The sequence below is a fragment of the Macaca mulatta genome, chromosome 7 (genome assembly GCF_049350105.2).
Source record: "Macaca mulatta isolate MMU2019108-1 chromosome 7, T2T-MMU8v2.0, whole genome shotgun sequence".
Classification (NCBI taxonomy): Eukaryota; Metazoa; Chordata; class Mammalia; order Primates; family Cercopithecidae; genus Macaca; species Macaca mulatta.
Window position 1 is genome coordinate 124,930,022 of NC_133412.1, and position 15,504 is coordinate 124,945,525.

Genomic DNA, 15,504 nt, shown 5'->3' on the forward strand with positions numbered 1-15,504 from the left:
AAGTGTCACATTAATCAAGTATTAATAGCTTATAGCAAATAATAAATAGAATCTGGATTATCTATTAAATAATGTTGGATAATAACTTTAATAATCTTGGAATAATGCTTTGAAATGAAAAGTATGGAAAAAGTATTTGCTCTTCTCTTATGGCTATGCTAGGTGTCAAAATTGCTGTTCTAGAAGTTATTACTAATTTTTAAATCTACTTTTACTGTACTTGCATTTGATGCTTTGTCTATTCATTATGCTGGTGCTTTATTTCACAAACATTAATTTCCTTTACATGAGAGAAATTAATAGAGAATTCACTTCGTGTTTCCAGAACCTCCCTAGTAAGTCAGGAATAGTAATCCTAGGTCCTCTAATTTGTATTTAAGAAGTCTTGGAATAAACTAGAAGGCTACTGCAAAGCCAGCTACAAAGTAAAGAACATGAATGTCTAAATAAACAAACAGCATATTAGAATTTGCTATGTGGAATGTCAGAGGAACAAGAGAACATTTGTAATAAGGAGCAAATGGTCACCACAGGGAACAGAGCTGAGCGAGGAGCTGGATCTCAGCTAGAAATTTCCACTGGCATTTATTTTTATCTTCCCTTATGTTGTCATTGGCATTACAGTGAATGAAAATCAGATAGAGCGTGCCCTGTTTTGCTTCATAACTTCCTAATTTTATATGAACCTGGTATCTATATAGGATGACTGTCTACCTACTACAAGTCCCCACTCATTATAAGTAAATAAAACCTATTAGTGATTAAAAAGTATCTTGCAAATAATAATTGTATTTTGGTTGCTTTTGAAACCCATTTTCAAAGTAACTAGAAATAGCTTGATTTTTGTGTGTGCTTTTGTTTTTAGGGTATCGACCAATTTGGGCCTCCTATGATCATCCACTTCCGTGTGCAGTACTATGTGGAAAATGGCAGATTGATCAGGTAAGAGGACAGGGAGAGATTTCCCACCTTCCCCCCCCAACCCCCCGCCGTATCACTTTTTCTAACATACCAAATAAGTTACTTGTGTTTATTCTTTGTCTACACCTGTTAGGATATAAACTCTGTAGGAGCAGCAATTTCTTTCTTTTTAATCTTTTTGTACACTGGTATATTCTCAGTCCCTAAAAGAGAGATACAATAGGCATTCAGTAAATACTTGTTAAATGAATGAATGTTAGACTATTGATGAAAATATTAACAGTGTCATTGGCCCACATTTTCTCCACTCCACGTTTTCATAAACAGATCAGTCTCCAAAAATATGCTTATTTCAAGAAGAAACTAGCACTTTGGTGAAGAGTGAGGAGATTGATTAAAAGATTATGTTCTTTTCCAGTGGTAAGGTGGGAGTGGGTCAGAAGCAGGAACTCTCCTATAAAAGTGGATGGGTGTTTATATATGCTGTTTTCTTTTCATGTGTGGGGTCTTGCTTATATTCTTGGCAGTAGCTTTAAACCAAGATTAAGCCCAGTGAAGCTATCCTATCAGAATCTTAGGTGCAGTTTGACAAGGGCAGGTAATTGATTCTTTTTCTGGAGGTGTGTGCATGAACAGTAGTAGGCTCAGGATAAATTCAGAATTCACCATTTCTGAAGCTCAGTCTGTATAGGAGGATTTAGTGCTAGAAACTTTCAGAGGTGATTTCTTGGCCAATAGAAAATACTAGAAATATGAACTCTGTTTTGCTTATATATTTTTAAACTTTGAGAAGCTCCATGTGAAAGAAAACAAAATACATTTAGCTAGTGAGTTATATGTAAAATTAGCTCTTGATATTTTTATCAATGCCAGATGCAAATTAAAAAGTAAAAAAATTAGCCCATAAGGATTTTTTTTAAAAGGCTAAGATACTTTATTAGTTATGTTCTCAGTTTACATACAATTTTTATTTATTTTACCTGGTAAGTGTGGCATGACCTGGAAAGAAGGAATATATATATTTAACAAATAGTTAACCCCCTGGGGCTAAGTTTTAATGTATCCGTATACTTCTGCCCCTTTTTCCCAGGCTTGAACCAGTCCGGACCATCTGTGGTTGGCATTATAAAAAGAAGTGCTGTGAAAAGTACTCTGTCCTAAGGGGGGAAAAATTACATAAATGCTTTATTTTTAAGCTCTTTCTACTTAAACATGGTCTTAGTTTAAATAAACCCATATGTGTTTTCTACTAATGATATCAGCTATGAATCTCAGGTAAACATTTAACCTGAAATAATGTAGAGGCAAATGAGCTCATTAAAATATGTACACACACGTTTTTACTTTGATCACAAAAGCATCCTATTTGCTAGTAAGTATTTTTTGGAGCTTTTACCATGTTTTCCCCAGTCAACATTTCTTAACGTATTTAATGGTGACTGTATTTATTTCTGATCTCAACAAATTGTAATGAGTGTGCCCTGTTAGTATTTCCTTTTGTGGGGAGTATTATAATGGTCATGACATGTGCCTATAAAAATGTAATGCCAATGACGTAACTTTCACTTAATAAAAAAACCTCAAAAAGAAGATTTAAGGAAAGCATTCATTTCTTCTTGGAGAAGCTTAAAAAAAGGAAAAGAACACCTTTGTTAAGCAAATTTTTTTCCAGAAGAGTATATATGCAAATACTTATAAAGGGCCTTAAAGTATTTGTAGTGTGTTCAGTTAAAAAATAACAAAAAGAACAGCAAAACACTGAAGCAGGATTGCTCCTCAGATTTTTCCTTATTTATGTCACGTGTGCAGCATCATTGTAGCAACATCAGTACAGATAACACATATCTAGCTTCTATTCTAGCACTTGCTCGGTGAAATAGTTACCATTTTAGAGTAGAATGATTCAGAACTTTTTCTTCTCTGAACGAATCAAATGCTGTAAGCCTTAGGAAATGTTACTTTTGTTGTCTGGATAGTGTGACTTGGGGTTCTGACCCCCTGCAACCTCAGTGAGGCAGCTATCAGATGTTAGCTACATCCGCTCCCTTTTCAATGAGGTGGGAGGGAGGAGCAGGAACAGAAGGGCTCCTGTCACCAGATGGAGAGCAGGATTTGGGTTCTGTTTACATGTCATTGGATTGTTCCATGAAAATGTGAGTTCTGTTTTCTCTTATTTTCCTAGTGACAGAGCAGCAAGATACTATTATTACTGGCACCTGAGAAAACAAGTTCTTCATTCTCAGTGTGTGCTCCGAGAGGAGGCCTACTTCCTGCTGGCAGCCTTTGCCCTGCAGGCTGATCTTGGGAACTTCAAAAGGAATAAGCACTATGGAAAATACTTCGAGCCAGAGGCTTACTTCCCATCTTGGGTAAGCACTGTTTTCAAATTTGAAAGAGTGTTTTCTTTCGGCATTTCTAGTTCGTAGTGTTGCTACTCATACTCTTTAAGAAATGGGAACACAGATGTTCTGTGGCCAAATTCTTCGTGATGCCCAGATATTTAACACTTAAAAACGTGGTGCACATCATGTCTTCATGTACTCAGTCTTTTTGTGGTGAATGGGGAAGAGGATTGCCATCCATCCTGATAATACGGTGGAGCTTGGAATTTGCTAGCCTCCTTTTGGCATTGACATGTCCTTGACCTTCTTGCCTACTCTTACTGAGGCAGAATTTTCTCCCTTTGAAGGCAGAAAAACATAACTCTTTAAAAAGTAAGATTATCCCTCACTTTCCTTTGCTGAGAGAACAAGTATGTCAACTTCTGGCTCCGGCCTTCATGTCCTCCACTCTTGGGAGAGCAACTAACCCCTTCTTTCAGCAAGAAAATGTGGGTTATTCCAACGTGAACTGTCTCAGCTGCCCTTTGTCTACTCTACCCTGTCTGTTTCTCTCCCCATCCTTCCTCCAGGTCTATGCTATATTTTCTCTCTCTTCTGTATCATTAGCCCCTCCCCAAACTAACTCTTCTTCAGTGAGGACATACAAAACATGTTTGGTTCTCACTCACCCATCCTCGAGAAAGAAAGAAGAGCTACTACTCTTGCCTTGCCTTCTCAGTAAAGCGTCTTGAAAAGGTAGTGTATATTTGATTTTTTCAGCTTCTTTTCTTCCCACAAGTGTTCCTCAAGCCATTTCCATCTGCCTTCTTTCCCCATCAGTCCACTCATGGTGCTGCCCGTTAGGTTGTTTTATATCAATATAGTAATGAAGTAAAAAATTAAATACATACTACTTTTGCTTTATATTGACACCAGTTGCTTTATATTGACATATCCAGTAGACTCTTTTCACTAAATTTTGCTGCTGTACCTGACACTTAACCACTCGCATCTTGGGAGATCTCATCCAGATTAATGCTTTTAACGATCACCTACGTGAAGGCAAGTCCCAAATCTGTTTCTCTTCCCTTTATCCATAAGGTAGCTGTTTACCTATAGGCCCTTCAAACTCAAGATGTCCTAAATCAAATTCATCTTCTTGCCACCTCAGTTCTACATATTCCTACCTCTGAGTACATGAGAGTCATACGGAACTCTGCGTTATCACCATTCCTTCTCCCTGTCCTGTCCCATCATCTGAAACATCCTGTAATGTATGTGCTTGAGTACCAATCACCCAGCTTAAGAAATACAATTCTCTTCTATTTTTGTTGCCATTAGCCTTCCTAAATGTCCATTGCCTCCTCTCCCTGTCTTAGTTCCTACTGTTTCTAGGTTCCTGTTCTCAGCAGCACTGTTGCAGAAGCTTGTCCCTGCTTCGGTCTTTACTCCACAGCTTGCAGATGAGATGATTTTGCTTCTGACTTAGACTTTCAGGGCCTCCTCCGTCACCTGTGGAGTGAAGCTCAGGCTCCCATGCATAACCTAGAAACTCTCCAGATTATAGTCCCTGCCAACCATTCCAGCTTCCTTTCTGGTTGTCCTGCATCTTGAACTTTAGGCTGTGGCAACATCCAGCCATTGGTACGTCTCCGTACTTACTGTGGTGTTTCATGCTTCGAGTCTTTCTTCTTGCAGTTCCTTTAGCCGGTGAAGCCCCTGTCTGTTTCACCTCGCTAACTCCTACTTATCCTCCGAGACTCTGCTCCTTCTGGGCAGACCATCTGGGTGACCAGTGCTCAAGAAGAACCTGGGTATAGTGTTTTACATCTTATTTTAAAATGATTTATTTCTTGCTCCCAATAAACTGTTTCTTAGTGTATTCTGAAAGATAGGCATAACCTTAACCTTTTCAATTTCATCAGCTCTTCATATTGAGGTACTCAGTAATTTTTTGTTGTGTGACTTACAGTGCTTTATTTGTTGGAGAGAAATCACAATGTCTGTCAAACTATTGCTGTCTGTAGCATGTTTGCATTCTCTGGTTGTCATCAGGTGCTCACTGAATATTGATTACTGAAATCCAGTTAGTATGCCAGGGCAACCAGTGTGCTAAGATACCAGTTTCCCCCACCCTTGGGATCGCCAAAACCATCTACTTTAGTGCCCTTACAAATACTATTTTCAGTGTGCTTTTGACCTGAGAAAAAGGTCGACAAATAACTGATTTAACTGATTACCATGTGAAAAGAACCTGGAAAGAAGAATCTGTAACTTGAGTTCTTAGCAGAACTTGACAACTGACTATTAATTCATCATATTTAATTCTTTGTAAAATATTCAATAGGAAGAAACAAAATATCAATATAAAGACATTTTAAAACCAAAAATTCTGTAATTTTAAAATTTTGATTATTTTGAGCATGATTCTTCTGCTCACATTGCATAAGTCCTTCCATCTATTGTATTCCTTATGGAATCAGCTAAGACTTTAATCAACACCTTTCTCTTAGCCTGCAGCTGCTGGATACTATATATTTGACATCTGAAAGCCCAGAGTACTGTCTGATGAAAATCTAACTCACAGTGAATCACAATGAATGTTTGAATGAAACGGTTTTCTCATAAATATTCCAACAGTGTTCATATCAGCCTCTTATGCAGGAACCAAAATTAGAGAATTTCTCCCAGTCCCCTGCCTTCTTTTGATTAGCATTTAGAACCTCCCACTCTGTGGCTGTAATTTTCTTAAGAGTTAGGTAGGATCCAGAACCTGAAGATGTGCCTACTATAGGTGTATTTCATGGTACCAAGTATAAACTTGCAAGTATAAACAATTACGTGTACAAGATTATGAAAGTTTGTATAATTTTTTTTCTTGGTGACTTTAAAGCAAAGATAACTTATTTTTCCTATTTGTTGTGATTTTTCTTCTTAGGTATTCAGCAGTACAATTAAATTGACTCTATAGCTTCTAGTATTAGCTGATTCAGCCCAGCAACATAACAGATGGTGAAAACAGAATGAAAGTGGGAATTTTCTAATGGAAACCAACTAGTTTACATGGCTATTTTAGATTCTCATTCTTTCATCATTTTGGGGGTGGGGATAGAGCTTACATCTCTCCAACAAATGTTGCATTGCACACCCCTTGTATCCCAACAGGTTGTTTCCAAGAGGGGGAAAGACTACATCCTGAAGCACATTCCAAACATGCACAAAGATCAGTTTGCACTGACGGCTTCCGAAGCTCATCTTAAATATATCAAAGAGGCCGTCCGACTGGATGACGTCGCTGTTCATTACTACAGATTGTATAAGGTACGAAACGGCAACTAAGTCTTCAGCTTCTGAGAAAAAAAAAAATCATCTCAATAGGATTGAGAAGGAAAACCTTAGGATTTCATTTCCATTAAAAATTATTTCATTTTTTACACACTTCCAAAAGAGTTTCATTGAACTGCTTTTTGTTATTGTAGGTCAGTCTTGGAGGCCATGGTGGTTTTCCTCTGGCCTGGAAGCAGGATGGAGTATTTTTTAATGGTTCTAATAGTGAGATGACAATTGGCTATAAAATGTTAATCTCACTTTTTCAGTGATTATGGCATTGTTCTTTCTCTCCTCCCCAAATCTGCTTTTCTGCTTTGGGGAATAGCATTTGCAACTTATTTGATAAATAATTTTTAATATTCCTCAAAGTGAAGCTATACCTGCATCGTATCCATCAATTACAAGAACATTACCACAACAGGTAATGTTTATGGAGTCTTGTGTTTACTGGGCACACTTTATATTTTTTTAATCCTCATAACTTTACATGAAAGGTACTTTAATCTTTATTTTACAGACCGGGAAACTGAGGCCTAACGAGATTAAATGAATCACCTAAGATCACAAAACTAAATGGCAAAGCCAAGATTTAGTCAAGGCCTTCTTGATAACACAGGCTGTGTGCTTAAGGAACTGTATTACACATGTTCCTCACTCTTGGAAGTTACTCTCCTTTGTGTCCCGTGTATCTCTAGCCTCGTTTTTTCATTCTGGGGCAGAGGTCACACACCCAAATGACAACTGGGGCCATGCTCTGCAGGGAATCACTCACAGTACTCTATATCATCTTGTCTTCTCTTCCCCTCCTCTCCTAACCCCTTTCACTATTCCCTAAGTGCCACTTTGCTGGCAAGAACTCCTTAATACCCATTTAAGTATTCAAACGTATATTCTCAAACCAAATGGATGAAGTGGTTAAGAGCACTGTCAGTTGAGCCTAACTGCCTGGGATTGAATCTCAGTTTGACTTCTTACTGTGTGACCTCGGGCAAGTTACTTACTTAACCTCTGCGTACTTCAGTTTCCCCATAGTTAAAGGGGACAGCAACATACTTGCCTTTTAGGATTGCTGGATACTAAATGAATTGTTGGATGAAAAACTACTTAAAACAGTGCCCAGCACATGTTAAGCATGATGTTAAGTTTGCCGTTGTTACCATTGCCATTGTTAGTGTTATGCTTGTTATCTCTACTATGCCTTTTGTGGTAGGATTAGCATAGCTAGACTATTGGAAACTGGACTTTAGTTTGGATGTATTGCTCAGTAATCTTCTTAGCTGGTTCAGAAAACTTAAGGGACCAACTGATGTTTTTTCTATCTCTCTTCTGTGCCTAAGAGATGCATTATTAATGCCCCATCATCCTTGAAAGCCATAATTGAGTTCCATAAGATCTCTTTGGCTAAATTCCTAAAGGACTGAGTTGTCATTTTGTTTTTAGCCTTAAGAGATTTCATTTGTGACACCTCAGTTGACACGAGAAGATGCAAATAAATGACAGTTTTGATAATTAGTTTATATTTTAAAATGTATTAGAAGTATGAATTGGAAAGAGTAAGAGTGTGGCTTTGGAATCAGATGTCAATTAGAAACCCTATGTCACTACTTGCTATAGCTGGCATCCTAGGCAACTATAATCCTGAGCTGTCTATTAAGTGGGGATGATACAATATGCTTCACAAGGTTGGGAGGCTTCGGTGAGATAATGAATCTGAAATAATGAGGTGGAATACCTGGCACATTAGTGAGTGCTCAATAACCATTAATTGCTTTTTGCCTTATTTGCTGGGGAAGCTTGCTATTTTAAAGAATCCTATTAAGAAATAAGAATCTTTTATTGAAGTAGATATCCCCAATTTATCTTCTGTATAAAACTTAATTTTCAAGTTTACTTAAAGTATGGAGCTTCTAAATTGCATAGAAAATGACTCTTATCTGCTGAAAACAAGATTTTTAATAAAAAGGTAACAGAATGAAGTGGGGGAAAAGATATTGGCTGATGCACAGTTTTTATTCTTTAGAGCAATTCAGTGGCAGCCGTTAAATCTGCTTCATTTAGGGGCTGCTCATAAACTGGAAATAAGGTAGACAAAGGACAAGGGAACATTCTGGGGGAAAAAAAAAAAAAAACCATTTTGTGTCCCTTTTCCACCAGTATATACCTTATACTTGAAAACCAGCATTTTTACGAGCATAGCCTTATTCCAGAAAGCAGTCAGTATAGTCTTGAAAGCGAAATTGACCAAAACTCATATAATGATGGATTAGTTTCTCCTCTTAAAGCTTATACTATATGTGTCTTTGTTGATGTAAAAATATACTAGTTGGAAAGAAACAGCCTAAATAGTAGAAATGGGCTGTGTCTTATAGTTATAATGCCAATGAGGATACATTTTGTAAAAATATTTCATCCCATGTTCCTGGGGAAACTGGCACTAAGCTTAAAAAGATCTGCATACTCATTGTGTTTGTTGAGAAATCTCATAATGAGAATATTTACTTAGTAATTTCATTTCTCTTCTATTTTGAACTTTATACACTATATATACTTATTACAGTTGAACACTTAAAGGATGTGGCTGAATTTTAAAGTACATTTTTAATTGTGGAGTTTCTTTTTCCCTTACGCTTGTTGTAGTTTATTTTCTACAGTTTATGGTTTAGCTGGTAGACCGTGTATCATATTGGCGAGTGATCATTGAACTTCTTAAAAATAAGTATTTCCAAACTAACTGAATACAAAGCTTGTACAACTTTATTATCCTCATGAGAGAGCCTTAAATATTTGGTCACTTGCCCCTAATTTTGACTTAAGAGCTGGAAGATGTGCCCAGTTTTAAACACACAAAGTCTTATGCATCTCAGAGTATAACTATTACATTAAAGATTCTAACATCTGAGAACAGAGTAATGAGATAGAAGATTAAAAAAATCAAATGATGCAAAAGCAGCAAAAATAGCCTTGTTTACTGGAGTTTTCAATAACAAGTGTTTAGAATATTGTCAGATACAAAAGTGTATGTAATATAGTAAAAACACTAAACCTTTGAAATCTCAGAAATTTAAAAAGTAGAATATACCATTCTTGATTTAATATGTGCCCATGGTTTTCTTAATTCTTGTAGGAAACTAGGTATGTGGAAAGCCTTGAGCAAAGTTATTTTAAGTTCAAAACTTTTCAGTCCTGAATTTCAATCCTGAAATGTTTCTTTGGTGCTAAATTGTCCACTGTAGAAAAAATATATAGAAACATTTAATTTTCTATAAAATTCTATTCCTACAGGATAAAAGGGAAATTGAAGCTTCACTGACTCTTGGATTGACCATGCGGGGAATACAGATTTTTCAGGTTAGTAAATGAGAATTAAGTGTCAAATGCTGTCGGCCATGTCTTATGTTTACAGCATGCCTCTGTGGTCCTGCCATAGCTTCAGTAGTTCATTTTGGGCCACTGGCTGGTCATTTCCTATTTGTCTAGCACAGATGTGGATGATGTAGGATCGATGAAGTGACTCAGCCCGATTGTTGACAGTAATAAGTCCTCTATAACAGAAAACAGTAAGCCAAAGATTAGCCCAGGTTCATCACTAACAGATCATTAATATCCAAACATTTCTGTTTGTCTTTGATTTTAGATATTCTTTTATCCTTTGGAGCATTTGTAAGTGGAAAGAAAAGCAACATTTTGATATTGTACCTGACCAGACATTTTAATTTCCGTTACACTTTTCTGATAAAACTTACCCCTTAAATAAGTAGTAACTTTAGCAGGTGGGACAGTGTTATCCTGGAGCCATCAAAAAGGGAGACAGATACCTCTCTCTGCAAGACACAGGAAAGTAAAAGCATGTCTTATCTTTGGCGTAGGCAAAATATCCAATTATGAAAGTCTGAGCACCTTACTGCATCTCTTGAATGCCTGGGTCCTTTGGACTTTTTATTTAAATTTAGGCATACGCCAGAAGGGAAAAGATTGCCTTAAAAGGGTTAGTTAATACAGTCACACAGGAACCAAAAGCCACAGAATCGTTATCACGATATCTCTTAATTACTGTCTGTGTTTCTCCAAAGAGATATGGGGGCTTTTTTCAGATTTTAATTACTGTGTTTTGGTTTTCAGGGAAAGAAGTTAGAGCCAGTTTATAGTATCATTTTTCCCATTAACTCCATATGCATATTCTTTTCACAGAATTTAGATGAAGAGAAACAATTACTTTATGATTTCCCCTGGACAAATGTTGGAAAATTGGTGTTTGTGGTAAGTTTAAAATAACTGGCTTAAAAGAAAAGTCCCATTAATTGCTTATTTTTGTGGTTTTTAATTTTTTTGTTTTTAAACAATATTGTCTTAGGCACAAAAGCTGCAATTTTTAAGAAGTTGACTCTGAAGATAATTGGCTTTCTTGTATTTTAATGCATGTGCTATATATTCCATTGTCACGCATATCAGTGGTGAAATTAAAATCAAAGAATCTTATAGTGAATAATCTTATAGCAAAAGAAGTTAGTAATTTTAATTTGTGTTTGGTCCCTAGCACATGTCCCTAAGTTATTCTAGTTGCAGAAGATATTTCATGTAGAGGTTAGCCAGTTCTTTTGAAAGTTACCTCTTTTGAGCAAAGAATAAAGAATTATATAAAAAGACGTTTATATTAATATTTGACTATTTAAAACTCATTATTTTAAAGAGAGGTCTACAATTCTTAACGGGAAAGCTACTCTTACAATATTGAGAATGATACATTTTCTTTTGTTAGAGCAACGCCTTGATTTTTCCCAAATATTTCTCTCTTTGCCAGTTATATCTATTTTTTTGGTAGGTTTCAAAGAATTAGTAATGTGTATATTTGGTCATAAAAAGTCATAGTTCTGGCTGGGCACAGTGGCTCAATCCTGTAATCCCAGCACTTTGGGAGGTCAAGGTGAGCAGATCACCAGAGGTCAGGAGTTCGAGACCAGCTTGGCCAACATGGTGAAATCCTGTCTCTACTAAAAATACAAAAATTATTTGGGCATGGTGGTGGGCACTTGTAATCCCAGCTACCCGGGAGACTGAGGCATGAGAATCGCTCAAACCTGAGAGGCGAAGGTTGCAGTGAGCTGAGACCACACCATTGCACTCCAGCCTGGGCAACAAGAGCACAATTCCGTTTCAAAAAAAAAAATTCATAGTTCTGCTATGTTCAGAAATTACTGGAAAAAATACGTGAAGAAAGGAAGATAAGGGTTTGTAGACATGGGCTTCTCTCCTGTAAGAAAGATGGCCTATGTAAATAAAGGGCTATATTGCAAATAGAATGTGGGCATTGACTCCACACTGCCCTGTAAGTCAAAAGATTTGTTTCTGACTTCACATTACTTTAATTACTTGGGCACAATTCAGTCTGATTTCACTTTACTTATACTTACACGGGGCCTAACCTGTCTCCAACTGGCTCTTTTTTGTTTCAAGCTAATTGTGAAAGGATCTGAGCTGTTTGAAAATGAGCAAATTAAGACCCACTTGCCCCTTTCATGCCCCAAATTAAGTTATAATAAAGTACATTTATGAAATTGAGGGTTTTTTAGGGTCCTGGACTTGGTGCTTACTGAATCTATTTGTGTATTGCCCTTATCTGAGGACCTTTTTTGCCTCATCCTCCTCCTCTGGGAGATTTTTGACTCAGTGGGTCTGGAGTAGAGATGAGGAATCTATTTTGACAAGTTTCTCAGATGATGCTTCGTGCAGCCAACTCAGCCCTGTCTAGCTGTATGACCTTGAGCAAGTTACATAAACTCTGTGCCTTGGTTTCATTCTAAAATGTGGATAATTAACTCTCTCCCTTGACTTGCTGTGAGGATCAAATGAGTGGATACATGCTTAGTGCTCAAAAAATGTCAGTTGTTACTATTTCAGTATTGGGATCCACTGGTAGTTCCTTTAAAATGAGGGAAAGCTCAGAGATTTAAAAAAAACAAAACACCTCCACCTTATCCCTATCTGGACTACACAAGCCCATACTGCTCCGTACGGACTTTCAGTGTGTAGTTAGAATATGCTCCGTCCTTGCTTTACCTCCTCCCTCTGGCTGAGAATCATTATATCTGAATTACTCTTTTTTGTATTTCAGCTGCCCCATTCATTATTAGGAAAGTTGAAAGAGTTCATAATATCCCATAACTGTAAGAAACTTTGTCAAAGCCTTGCCCTCAACTTAGGACTTTATCTTAGTGATCACGAACTTGAAGAAGGAGATTCCTTGTATCTCTACTGATAGCTGTTCTTGTTCTTTCCCATCTCATCCCTCCAACTACCAGCTCTCTCTATGTCCAGCTAGGGAAGTTTTCCATTTCTTCTAAACCCTAAATAGGTATCCTGTATTGTTCACTATATAACTCCTTATTTATTTATTTCCAAGAATTTATCATAAACTGTAATTATTTTGTGTGTTTCTTTCTCCTGCTGGGATATATAGCTCCGTGAGGGTGGGAACCTTGTCTGTCATATTCACTGCCTATTTGGTTTTTTTTTGTCAGTGCCTAGGAAGGTGTTTGGTCCATATTAAGTATTCAATAAATATTTGAATACATTAGTCTTTTTTAGAATTGGTCACCTTGTTGCTGCGTTAGGGTGTTGGGATTACATTTGATGGTTCTTTTATGATGGACCCTTCTCTTCTCCATTATACAAATAACCTGACCAGCCAGAGAAACCAAAGATACTCCTCAGCTGTTTGGGATAGTGAATGTTTACTGACAGACCCTTGTGGCTAGATGCTTTCCTGAATTTCTGGTCATCCCCTGTCCTATGACATTTTTGAAAGGGAAAACAATAATTTATCCCGCAAGGAATTTTAAATGAAACTTTATACATTTCAGAATCTATAATCTTCCTTACTAAATAGAAAACAAAGAGGATTTTGGCAAATCAGAGATTTTTTTTTCCTGAATTTGATTCATGGTTTCCTTCCAAAGGGTAAGAAATTTGAGATTTTGCCAGATGGCTTGCCTTCAGCCCGGAAGCTCATATACTACACAGGGTGCCCCATGCGCTCCAGACACCTCCTGCAACTTCTGAGCAACAGCCACCGCCTCTATATGAATCTGCAGCCTGTCCTGCGCCATATCCGGAAGCTGGAGGAAAACGAAGGTATCCCAGGGTCTGGGGCGTGGAAGCACATTGTACCTTTGCCACCCATGGCCTCTTACTCTGAATGGGGGTTTTGAACTCCTACAGAATTGGATTTTGGGACTGGGACTCTCCAGATTGAGAGCAGCATTACTATTTACATCTCAGTATTTCCAGAAGGCAAAGGGTTAGGCTTGAGCCCCATCTACCGTAGCACCTATTCAGAATATCAGAGGTGACTCCATTTAGCTATCTCTCAAGTACAGTCTCTAAGGTTTTCCCATGCCTGACTTGAAAATCCTTACAAAAAGCCACCTATAAAGGCACAGGGCAAGGGTTTATCTGCAACTCAGATTTTATATGCATTTCAGAGCTTTGTATGTACACTGACCCACCTTAGTGCTATTATCCACAGGTGGTCTGGAATTCTTTCCAATGTGATTCTTTCTTAGGGTTAGAGTGATAATAAAGGTGGGTCACAGATGTGTCTCCAGCCTCCGATTGACAACTGGGAGGCCCCCAGGTCTGGTCTAGCAAGAATGCCAAACAAAGGAGAGGGAAGTCAGCTAGTCCTTTGGGGGCTTTGCTGAGATGCAGATGAAATAAAGCAGTCTATCTGGGGCCTCAGAGTACTGGGCCCTGAAAAGGGAAGCAAGTCAGGGTGGGAAAGAAGGCAGTGTTAAGGGTCTGTAACATCTGGCTTCAACTTTACAACATTAATCTGATAGCCTTTTATCTTGAGTTGTGGCACCCTGGATTTCCTCCATTTAACACACCCCAACCCTAATCCTCAAAACTGCTGCATTACGTATTTGGATTTTTGTTTTTTGTTCTTTTGTTATTTTTTTTTAAATGCTTTGGGGTTTTGTTTATGCTTTCAAAGATTTTTTTTGCAAAAATTAGTTTTATAAATTGTAGTAATATCTAACAGTAATTTGATTAGATTGGATTTGGTGTTTTTGTGTGAATATCAGGGTGAAGATTCATATTTTAGGTTCATGTCTGAGACAAGTTTTGACACCTCAGACCTCATCTTTCCTGTAGAAACAAGACAAATACCCATCCTTTCTTAAATAAACAAAAGACCTTATAGAAGTTTGTGCTTCTGATTGATTTCTCTCCAAAATTCTCTCTCAATCCAAATGAGACCCAGTTTGGCAATTCTCTTGTAATTTAGTAGCGATTAGAACATGAATCATTCCTCACTGTCTGCCACAAACTGCATGTGTCTTCAGAGAGAATTGGTATAACTGTCAGGTGTATTGGCTTCCGCTGCTGCTAGACTGCCAGTTCTTCCCCACCATAACTCATCAGTGTAACAAATATCTCTCTCCTATGCTGACATGAATATTAAAAGGAATTCAGATGGGGGCAGGAAGAGGATGAAGAAGCAGGAGAACCTGTGAGAATATGTGACATAATTAGGTGCAGAGCCCATAATTTGCCAAGTCAGCTTCATTCCTCAACGTCTAACATGACACCTTGAGAAGGTGATTTGTTCTATTAGCTTTCTTCTGCCTGCAACATTTTAGTATATTTTTTGTTCAGATGACCTTAAGAGATCCCTTTAGAGCCTAAAAGAATTAATGGCCTTCATCTATAGGTTCTAAGGTAAAAATTACAAAGAATTTTGAGTTTTCAAAGAGAGCTTGGTTCATTGCCAACCATAGTACCAAGTATATTTGGAGGCTGAAGTGAGTAGGTGTCTTAGTTTGTTTTGTGCTGCTGTAACAAAAGACCACAGACTAGGTAAGTTCTAAAGAACAGAAGTTTATTTCCTCACAGTTCTAGAGGCTGGGAAGTCCAGGATTGAGGAGCCAGCATC

At 37.5% G+C, this 15,504-nt stretch overlaps 1 protein-coding gene across 24 annotated transcripts in view; it reads left to right on the plus strand.

The window, feature by feature from the left end:
- The window catches only part of FRMD6 (FERM domain containing 6), a 249,928-nt gene that overhangs the window by 221,041 nt on the left and 13,383 nt on the right, over positions 1-15,504 (plus strand). For all 24 annotated transcript variants that reach the window (XM_077941024.1, XM_077941009.1, XM_077941006.1 and 21 more), the window contains 6 exons: positions 866-942; positions 3,104-3,290; positions 6,408-6,563; positions 9,855-9,920; positions 10,761-10,829; positions 13,526-13,700. In XM_077941024.1, the coding sequence (XP_077797150.1) occupies positions 866-942; positions 3,104-3,290; positions 6,408-6,563; positions 9,855-9,920; positions 10,761-10,829; positions 13,526-13,700 (730 nt within the window). The remainder of the gene's footprint in view (positions 1-865; positions 943-3,103; positions 3,291-6,407; positions 6,564-9,854; positions 9,921-10,760; positions 10,830-13,525; positions 13,701-15,504) is intronic.